The following is an 11,281-nucleotide window of genomic DNA, read 5'->3' on the forward strand; positions in this document are numbered from 1 at the left end:
GTCTTGCTCAATGTTAGATACAATCTGTGAGATTCACACAACAGGGAAACTAGCTAATGACCCAGTCCTCAGCCTGCGCCCCCATCACTAAGTGATGTCTGACTGCACTCCTCTACATAAGTACTCTACAAACACTGACATGGTTAATTTGTCCCTTTACCATCCTAATGCAATTTAGAAATGGTCTTCCATACATTCTACTTAAAAAGTATACTGTAAGCCAGGCAGTGGTGACACACGCCTTTAATCCCAGCGCTCAGGGGGCAGAGGCAGGTGGATCTCTGTGAGTTCAAGGCCTGCCTGGTCCACAAAGCAAGTTCCAGGACGGCCAGAGAGTTTACACAGAGAAACCTGTCTCAAATATATATATACATATATATGTATATGTATATGTATATATATATATTTATATATATATATATCGTGTAACATAAAATGTAGATTTTTGAAGTTCATTACACCTAGACTTTTAATAAAGGTGTGTATGTCAGCTGTATGCTATTACAACTGATTTTAGCAGAAAACACACACCTTCTCCAAACATAAGCTTCAACCACAACAGTACCGAAACTGCAACAAGAAAACAACCATATGGAAGACCCACAACACAGTGCAGAATGACACCTCAAGTCTTCCGACACTCTCCACATACAAATGTTTCAGAGCCTGTGACAGAGGCTCCACACACAGGGCTTGCACTCATTTATGGTTAGTTCCAGATTCTACTCCTTAGCAAGATGCAATCCTGATACTCACTGGGGCCCACAGAGCCAGTATAATGGCCTCATTGCTTCAATACTGAGCATTTCCATGGACACAAAAAAATAAAAGCTTGCTAACTGTCTTGCTAACTGCTATAAACTGGGAGACAAACACCATATATTTACATTCTTGTGTTTGTTTGATCATCTTTTTTATCCTTTTGTGTGTTTTGGGGGAACTCAGTATGGTGCATGCATGTCTGATGCATGAGCATGTGTGTGGTGGTACACGCACAGGTGGAGGCCAGAGGCGGACTCTCCACGTGTGAAACAGTCTCTCAATGAATCTGGGAGTAGGCTGGCGGCCAGCAAACCCCAGCGACCCTCTTGTCTCCACCCGCTCGCCCGTGCTGAGGCTACAGGGCCACATTTTTACATGGGTGCTAGGATCCAAATTCAGGACCGCACGTCTACACAGCAAGCACTCTTACCCAGGGAGCCACGTCTCCAGCTCCCATCCATTGACATTCTAACCAGTGAGCCACATTCTACCACTTACTGCAACTCTCTTTGCCAAATCCACAATGTCTTCCATCAACTCAAGATGCTGTAATTTCTTCAAACTTATCTCAGCGGCACGAGAACGGCTTAAAGACAATTTTTTTTTTAAAGATTAGGATCCCAAATGTACTTACTTACTGAATGTTACATTTTATATGAACTTTATGGTTCTATTCAAACTCTGTGGAAAGTTCGTTTTCTTTATTCTAGGTAACAATACATCAGGTGTTCAATAAACAAACCAGACACTATCTTTTCCCCTCTCCTGTAATACTGATATTTATAAATAAGCTTATTAATTGTTTTTATTCAGCATTAATCTTACCATCTATTACAATTCAGGTAATTCATTAAAATGTTGTAATTTTTCATTTATATTCAAATCCCAAGTCTTTACTTTTTCTATCCGATTAAACAAACAAAAGATCAAACAGCATTCAAGAACGAGGCACAGGCCTCCCACTGTACATGGCATTCCTCAATACTGTACAATGTGCTATCACACATTGTTCTTAAAAATTATTATTACATAGCAACTTACGTGGCTTCCACACAGGGATGTAATCTTGATATTATAGAACTGTGTTGATGTTGAAAAAGAAGTGGCCAGAAGATATATAGCTTAATGGTGTCACAGTAATCTTGCAGGATAGAAAGTGGCTTACTACACCATATATTGCAGATGTCATATTCTTAATTAAAATTAAAAAGTTTAAAATTAGTATTTTCAAATGAATCAATACCATTATAGGGAAAAAGTAAAGTAGATATAAAAAGGTAAAAACTAAAATATTTAATCTATTAGATATTAAGAATATTTAAGAACTGGCTGAATTAGCTAACAACGATTACAGTTTCTAGTCTAGGACGAGAGTCTCAGCATGTTGATCAAAGCTGGCCTTGAACTCCAATCCCTCTGCCTCAACCTCCTTCCCAAGTGCAGGCCTGTCTCACCAAACCAAGCTAAAAACACATCTTAAAAGATAAATTATTATGCTGCTATGGCCAGATGGACAGACATCCCTTGAATCTTCAACAAATTAGCATTAAAGTGTTAATATACTCACCTAAATTTTTCTCACTTTGGGCATAATCTTTATATTGCATACCCTAAAAGAAGAAAATTATTCTGATTTTTATCTAGTAAACTGTGCAAGCATGTCTGACTGCGTTTTCTGCACTCCTCTGGGGCACTCTCATCTGTTCCTACAGCTTCTCCTCAAGTGCTTGGTTCATCTCCAGTCAAAATAACTACTTCCTACCTCCACTCCGCATCACGCCCCCCCTTTTGGGTTCACCCGCTCGCTCAGAGGCATGGGTACCTCCTGCCCACACTCGAGCCACAAAAGCCCTGCTCAGACAGCCTCTGGGACACAGCACTTTGAACACAAAGTAGGCAAGCCTACTTACCACTCTATCATAGTAAAGCTGGGTCACTCGGACATAGTCATCAGTGGTAAAGTCGGGAGCACAGACACAGTCGTCCTCATAAGGGCACCCTTCCAATAATGCGTCATCTGCCAAAGCCAAGTCTCCCTCAGCAAAATCATCCATGGTGCACAGTCCTAAGGAGACAACACACACTCAGATCAACTATCGCTTAAGATAACACGAGGAGCGGCAGCAGTTCCCCCATGGTTCATCAGAAAAGTATCGGGGGCCTGTACCCTAAGGCAGCAACTCCAATCACAACACTAGGTCTGTGAGTCTCATCCCAAATCCCCCGGACTTTTCCAAACATATTCACCAGCTCTACTCTGAACTCACGGAATACATGTCTCCCTTGGGTAGAAGACAACTAAGAGCCTCTTATCCTGTATGTGCCTAGCGAACTGCACCTTTAAAAAGTGTCTGCCGAGTGTAAAGACATCTCCTGCCGTGTACTTCCCTTCCGGCCACATGGCACACCTCAAATACGCCACTTCACAGCACACAAACTCTACATTCTCAACCACCCTGACTCTCTGACAGACCACTCAGTTGGCTGCCCACATGTCCCGAACCCCTATTCCTCTCTCAGTGGGTCTCTGTCTCGGGCAAAGCTGGAGTGGCTCACCGGGACTCTCTGCTTGCACTCCATGACCGCATCCAGACATACCATCCCAAGACTCCCGCTTGTACTCTCAACTACAACAAGCATAGCCTTGTTGTGAGGACAGCAAGTGAGAGTCTGCCTTCACTTTAGCAAAAGATACTTTAATATGCATTTCAGTGGAGGGAGAGGAAAACTACTCTACAGTTTTAGGCTACTCCCCCCAACAAAGTTCAGGAACGAGGATTTTTCGGATTAGAGCTACAATATCACTGAAAATTCAGCATTTCATGACTTCTAGCTCTTGATAAGTAATCACACTCTTTTCTTTCCATCACCAGCACCATCATAACACCCTCCTCTGTCAAGTTTACCTTTAAACAGACAGTGGAATACACACCTCTCTCTGCCATCCAGCAGTTCGTTCAGTTTGACTTGTGGAAACCTCACAATACCAAAGGTGCAGAGCAAGCTTCCTCAGTGACTATAAGCACCGCACATCACACACACACACTGTACTGAGTATGACAGTAACTCTTCACAGTAGACTCATGTCACTGTCTCTACTGTACAAATGCAGAAACACTTGAGTAAAATTGAGTGAATTGCTCAAGGTCACCAAGTGAGGAAAGATCCACACCCAGTCCTCTGGGCTCACGATCTCTTCTCTCACACACAGTAATTCACTACAGCTACTTTTCCTCACCGGCAATCAGCATTCCCTCTTCCAAGTGCACTGTCCCAGCCACATGAAGGCCTAGGCAGATGACGCCTTCTTAACTGACACGGACGTGACTGCCTACCTCACAAGGCCCCTCTTTCCCCAGGGCCCCTTCTCACTCCGATGTCTACCGTCGGAGCCCGTCTCAAACCCTCACTCTGAGCCAGCCCTCTCTGGCCACACCAGCAACCTTCTTCACAGCTGTCTTCTTTCCCATTGCCTCCCATTCTTCAACCTAGCCAGAAATCTTCCTTGTTTTCCCAGAGTCCTCCGTTTTCACTCACTTTTGGTTTCCTGCAATTTGGTTCCATTTCTGCCATTTGAAGGAAACTGCTTTTAATAAAGTCACTAATGACACCTACAATAGAACAATCACCTGTAACACCTGAGAAGTTTACCACTTCTGCATGAACAACACTGCCAGAGTTTAAGGAATTTACACAATAGCTGGAAAAAATAAGACACCACAGCACCCAAAAGAAGGCACATAATATATGTTTTCCTCAGAAATACATACTTCACTTTTTTTTTTTACTATAAATACAGAAAGAGACAAAAACTGTCATAACCCACAAAGTCAGCACCATGGTGTAGATTACAATACAATTGGCAGACTCAAGCTTCTAACATGATGCTCGTCATTCAAGTCTATCAGATCTTAAGATAACTCACACAGCAACAACTGGACTGTGATTACAATGCTGGTGCAGGTTACTTAATGTTCCACTTGCTTTGACTAGAGAGGCAATGTGGCAAATGGTGACGAGCACGAACTCTTGGAATGGCACCTGATGCTCCCGCCGCCTAGGTGTGTGATCCTGGACAAGTTACTGAGCTTTTGTGTGCTTCAGTTTCTTCACACACCAAGTGTGGATAACAAATACTACCTTCCTGACTAATCAGCTAATACATGTCAAGCGCTTTCGAGGTACCAGGCATGTTAAGAGATACAATAAATAATAGCTATTATTAACAAACACTGCAGATGAATCTGTAAGACCTATTTTTAGATGGTTCCGGCTAAACAGTCTACCTTAATCACTAAATCCAAAGAGCACTTTTCAGCTTACAACTTACTTGACACTGTGGACCTCTTCCTCCTTGTGAGCACTCTTCGTATGGACTCCAAAGACCATCTTCTGCTTCTCCTCCTACTGGTCTGGCTGCTCTTCCTCAGTCTCCTTCATGGGCTCTTCTTCTCCATTCCCGCCACCCAAATGTCAACTCCCTTCTTCTCATCTTACTCTCTGAGTGACCTTACCCACCACACCCACGGCTCAAAGCACACTTTCTGAACCTTTAGCATTGGCATGGTGTCCCAGCAGCTCTTGCCACTTCCATTTATTACATGTATGTTCACTCAGTAGTTCCCTTTCACAGAGTTTACTTGGCCTAAACAAGAACGTCTATGACATCACAGGTTTGATACATTAAGTTTTTCACACATTAAGTTACTATTAAAACCTTCCAGGTTATTTATCTACGGTATCATTAAATTAGCTCAGGGGGTACCACAGGGAACACCGGATTCCAAATTTCCAAATTTTAGAGATTTCCAGAGATCCCCAAATCGTCCCAGGCTGGGCCACATCTCTCAACTTCTAGAACACCCATGTCAACTGCTACTAGATCTTAACCAAAATGTCTCACAAGCCCCTCAGGTTCAGGAAGCTCAAAATGAAACAAACAAAAAAGACTCAAAAGAAACCAATTCTTTCCTCTTTTTGTATACTATTTATCAGTTTAACTGCTCTACTATTTATCAGTTTAACTGCTCTAAATGTCAAATCCAATCGAAAACCAGGTCAACACTGACTGCCCACTCTCGTTTCAATACACGTACTACACCGCTACTTCTCTAAAACCAACAACAACAACAACAACAACAACAACAACAACCCCATCTGAACGAGCCACACCAGCCTTGGTGAGACCTCCTCTCCTCCTGAGGCTGAGCCTGTCATCTCACTCAACAGCATCTCTGCAGCATCCAATAGCACTTTTTCCTTACACTATGCAGGACAAGGCCTGGTACAATTCCGCCCCTGCTTCTATCTCCTCACTCCATGGCACACGGCTTATACTCTGTCACACCTGCCTGCTGGTCACTCCTTAGCAACTTGATTCTGGAACCAGGAAACGCCCACCAGTTCCACTCAGTTCAGGAGGCATTTCCTGGTTACCCCGTTGTTCACCTCTTTCTACGCTTGGGGCACCCAAGCAGTTTTCACATTACTCGACCATCACACGCCTTTAATCCCAGCACGTGGGAGGCAGAGGCAGGTGGATCTCTGTGAGTTCAAGGCCAGTCTGGTCTACAGAGCAAGTTCCAGGATAGGCTCCAAAGCCAGAAACCCTGTCTCAAACGCCCCCCCCCAAAAAAATCCTATTTGATGAAAATTTTTCTAATACAAGTTAAAACTACCATAGTTAAATACTAAAATAAAGGAATTTATTAGATATTAAACAACTCTACCAACGGGGAGAAAAAGTGAATTTCAAGTTGTTTTGAGACAGGGTCTCACTATTGCAGTCATTACGTAGTAGTGGCTTGGAACTCACTATGTAGACTAGGCCAGGATGTCCTTGAACTCAGAGACCCACACATCTCTGCCTCCCAAATTCCGGAGTTAAAGCCCTCAGGTCTGGCAGATCACAGATTAATAATAATAATAATAATAATAATAATAATATTCTGTTCATTCATAGATGGAGGAAAACATTTAAAGCTACCCTCTCCATCCAAAAGAACAAATCTCAAGTTAGAAACTAAACTAACACCTAAGAGCTAGAGGCAGTGGTACCAAAAGCTACATCTGGACCACACTTCCAACGGGAATCCACGTGAAAGTTCACAGAAGATGGAAACCTCTGCTTTTGCAAAGTGTTTGCCCTCTAGCTGGCAAGGTCATCTGCAAATTTAAGGATGGTCAACAGCAGGGCTTGCCTGCACCTACTAAAGGAGTCTCAGCATACATAACAAGAAAAACTGTTGGGACTATTAACAAGTCCTGGGTTAATAATATTCTCCTAACTACTATCCAATAACTGCTGCCATGTAAGTATCAGCTTGGTCAAATGATAACCCTGGTCAGCTTGACTCTAGTCTGACACTCTAAAGAGACATGAGAAGACTCGGGTAATTACTTAATTACCACGAATTTGTACTAATAAACTTAAAATTTTTGATGGATAAACAAATTTCTAAAAAAATAGACCTAAGTAAATTCCATCAAAATTTTAATGAACTGATAGCTCCAATCCAAACTACTCAGTAACTCACTTAGTAGGTTGTTGCAACTTTAATACCAAAATCACTCGGTCAAAAAAGAAGCATGAGAGGCTGGCCGAGTGTGGAGGAGCACACCTCTGCTCCCAGCACTCAAGAAGCAGAGGCGAGTGGATCTCTTGAGTTGAGGCCACCCTGACCTGTATCAAGAGTTCTAGGCCAGTCAGGGCCAGACAGTGAGACTCTGTCTCAAAAAGGAGGGGGCAGGTCCTGTTTATAGAAAGGTACCAAATCCTAAATAAAACATTACATTAAAAAGAAAATCTTAAGGCCAATTTGGCTCTATCTCCAGAAAGAACTAAAAACATGTAATTAAAGTCCATAAATCTGGAGGCCTGGAGAGATGGCTCTGCAGGACGGCGTACTTCGTGCTCTTGCTAAGGACCTGGGTTCACTTCCCAGCACCCACACGGTGGCTCACCACTGCGTACAACTCTAGTTCCAGGGGACCCAACACCCTCTTCTGGTCTCTGTGGGCACCAGACACGCAAGCAAAACCATACATATAAAATAATTTTTTAAAAAAAAAACATAATTTGTAAAATTTATTATGCATAATGGACTGGGAAAAAACGAAACAAAATCTCAACAAATACAGAAAAGCATGTGAAAAATGGCAAACCCTTTCCTAACATGATATAGCTATTACAAAACCTCTCAACAAATGCTATTGTTAACGAGAAACAGTTCCTTCAAAATTGGGGATGAGACCTATATGTGTGCACTACAATCACCTCTAATGAACGACATAACTAGTTCCACTGAACACAAATGTGAAAATATGCCAGAATACACACACACACACAACACACGAGAGAGAGAGAGAGAGAGAGAGAGAGTGAAATGGAAAGTAATTAGAAAGAGAAAAAAATAAACATCACCATCGCAAAGGACTGGAAATCCAATGGATTTCCACAATATGAAAAATAAAATACAAAGAAGATAGTTTTAACAGCAGTATCTTAAATATGCTATAAATTTTTATTTACTGATTACTCTCAGCAAATGGAATCTTGGGGGTATTATCTATAACAGCAACCAATTTCAATTGTTCACAAAACTAACTGGATTGATTCAATTAAGCCACATAAGACTCTTCATGACTGATTCTTAAAGGTCAAAGGTCCACCAACAGGTGAGTCTCAAGAGTCTCGGGGCATGAAAGTCACTGAGGGGCTAAGAAGCTAGCTCCCTGGCACTGCGCCCGACTCAAAGGCTCAGAATAATTTAACAAGTTTAGAAATTGCAAAGTTTTAAGCCGGACGTTGGCGGTGCACGCCTTTAGTTCCGGCACTCAGGTGGCAGAGACAGGCGGATCTCTGTGAGTTCGAGACCAGCCTGGTCTCCAGAGTGAGTGCCAGGACAGCCTCCAAAGACACAGAGAAACCCTATCTCGAAAAACCAAAAAGAAAGAAAGAAAGAAAGAAAGAAAGAAAGAAAGAAAGAAAGAAATTGCAAAGTTTTAGCCAGTTACGATCTGCATGCATGTAATCCCAGCACTCACTGAGTTTAAGGCCAGCCTGCGTCCAAAGAACAAAAAACATTTCAGGCAAAGCTACAGTGACAGTAACTAAGAGAGTGCAGATATAAACACAGACAGAAATCAGATGACAAGAAATACAGAATGACAACCCAGAGACAGATTAATACTGAGAAACTCGGCAGGCCAGTGAGGCAGTGTGACTCTGCAGAAGCAAATTCAATACACAGACCGGAGAGGAGGAGCCAGAGATGAAATGAGTGTGGGTCACTAACTCACACCATTCACAAAAACTGACTGCAGATGGAGCAAGGGTTTCAGAAGGAAGGCATCATTTAAAAACGCCTAAAAAGGAACACAGAGCAAAGGGCCCGTCCAATTAGGTTACATTAAAACTAAGAATTGGGATCTAGGATGTAGTTTAATGGTAGAAAATTTTTGTCGGATACATGAGGCTCTGGGTTTTTTCAATGCACATTAAAAATAAATAAAAATAGCCGGGTGTTGGTGGCGCACGCCTTTAATCCCAGCACTGGTGAGGCAGAGGCAGGCAGATCTCTGTGAGTTCAAGGCCAACCTGGTCTCCAGAGCGAGTGCCAGGATAGCTCCAAAGCTACACAGAGAAACCCTGTCTTCAAAAAACAAAAAATAAATAAATAAGTAAATAAATAATAAAAAATAAATAAATATGGGGGAGAAGGAATGGGGGGGAGGGGAGGGAGAGGGGAATTACATGTGAAACAAGCCTGTTCCCTAACTTGAATTAACAACAATAATAATAATAATAATAGAAAATAAATAAATAAAAATAAAAAGCTACCCACTTCTCAGCTTTAAAAGACAATTCAGTACTTTTTAAAACTGGGGGAAAAAACATGGCCACGCTTTTCTCACAAAGGAAACACCTGATACATATGAAAAGATTCTCAATCTCATTAATAAATGCAAATTTAAACCTCACTGATGCACCACGTCCAACTACTGGCAAATACAAGAAATCTAAGATGAGTGTTGGAGAGGTTCCAGGTTAACTGTAACTCTCACAGAATGCTGTCATAAGTATGCACGGTACCAAAAATACCAGCTGGCACAGTCGCTTCAAAACCAACCTGCAATCCTTCTGTTAAAGACCCGCAATTCCACTCCAGCAAACGGTGGCTTACGATGCTGCGTACTCCAACCTATGTTCTGTCCACAAAGCACCAAAAGTGCTTTTTAAAATCATGTGCTTCCCACACGCTGCTGTGATGCCTAAAACGGTTCAGCACTGAGTTAGATGTAATGAGAAGGGGGGAAAATGTAGTTAGGGTAATTTCTACAGTAAAATATAAAGGCATTTTAAAGCCAAACCGTGATGGCTCTAAACACGTCACTGGGCCAGCAACATAACTCAGTGGGTAGGGGCACTTGCCACCAACCCTAAACACCAGAGTTCACTCGCCCAGACCCACAGGGCAGAAGGAAAGGACTTCAAGCTGTCCTCCATACATGTACCATGGTGCAAAGAAAATAGGTGTCAAAGTGTCTTAGACATTATAGCTACTTGTACCATACAGTTGAGTAGGATAAAAGTTATTATCAACCACTGATAATTAACAGAAGAAAGAAGTGATACCGATTTCCTGAAGAAGTGGAGAGAGGGCGTGCTGGGATTCAGAGGCTTTTCTGCACTGCAGATAGCATTTCAAGTTATTTCTGCTTTCCTACTTGAAGCTATACCATAGCTCTTCCAAGTGGGTGTGCTGTTTACTTTTCCTATGCAAAACAGAACAATCGAAATGCCTACCAACAGGAAAATGCATAAAGTGCACTATATTCACCCAGTATTACACAAGCAGTAAAGAATTACTTACATCTGTACTGAATGTTACTAACTTAGAAATACAGCATTGAGTGAATCCAAGTTCCCAAAGACTACACCCATCATGTTTTTTTTACTCACACATAAAAACCGTATATACAATGCAGTATTGAATGATACACAAAAATCTGATTAAAGTATTTAAAATACAGGAATAGCATGAGTTCAGCATAACGCCTCCTGAAAGTGAGCACCTTCGATGTTGGTTAGGTTGACTCTTGCAAGGATCCACTGGTAGATCTGGAGGTGTTCATTGGTTTTACTTCACAGCTTGTATGTATGTTACGTGTATTCTGAATGTACCAACGACTTCGTCCAGGAGGGAAGGATTTAAAGAAAAACGTCACATCTTTAAAATGCTTTTAATCAAATCAGCTCACTTGGTGCTAGAGAGGTACATTTAGCATACCTTGAAATTCTATCTTCACATCAACCATAGCAACATTAGATAACATAACAAACATTCGTTGGAATTAATATTATGAAGACCAAACTCAATAAAGACCAAACCAATTAGCTGTGAGAGAGTAACCCATTTGCTATCACATAGCTAGACATAGGCTGGGCAGTAAGCAAATTTAGCAGTAAGCTAAAGTCATGAAGATGGTCAGTAAAGAGAAGGGGGGAAAATGTAGT

General features: G+C 41.8%; 1 protein-coding gene across 10 annotated transcripts in view; it reads right to left on the minus strand.

Moving 5' to 3' along the window:
- Positions 1–11,062, minus strand: part of Ttc3 (tetratricopeptide repeat domain 3) — a 92,603-nt gene extending 81,541 nt beyond the window's left edge. For 3 of the 10 annotated variants that reach the window (XM_035444281.1, XM_035444279.1, XM_035444277.1), the window contains exons 1-6: positions 10,400–10,550; positions 9,894–10,035; positions 2,673–2,827; positions 2,330–2,372; positions 1,804–1,954; positions 1,261–1,348 (exon numbers count right to left, since the gene is read on the minus strand). In XM_035444281.1, coding sequence (XP_035300172.1) covers positions 1,261–1,348; positions 1,804–1,954; positions 2,330–2,372; positions 2,673–2,816 — 426 coding nt within the window. In that variant the 5' untranslated portion in view covers positions 2,817–2,827; positions 9,894–10,035; positions 10,400–10,550. Of the gene's footprint in view, positions 1–1,260; positions 1,349–1,803; positions 1,955–2,329; positions 2,373–2,672; positions 2,828–5,092; positions 6,367–9,893; positions 10,551–10,839 lie in introns of those variants that run through there. The other 7 variants (XM_035444280.1, XM_035444278.1, XM_035444276.1 and 4 more) reach the window with 6 other exon arrangements.
- Between the last annotated feature and the right edge of the window lie 219 nt (positions 11,063–11,281).

Source organism: Cricetulus griseus, chromosome 4, assembly GCF_003668045.3.
Source record: "Cricetulus griseus strain 17A/GY chromosome 4, alternate assembly CriGri-PICRH-1.0, whole genome shotgun sequence".
In the NCBI taxonomy this organism is placed as follows: domain Eukaryota; kingdom Metazoa; phylum Chordata; class Mammalia; order Rodentia; family Cricetidae; genus Cricetulus; species Cricetulus griseus.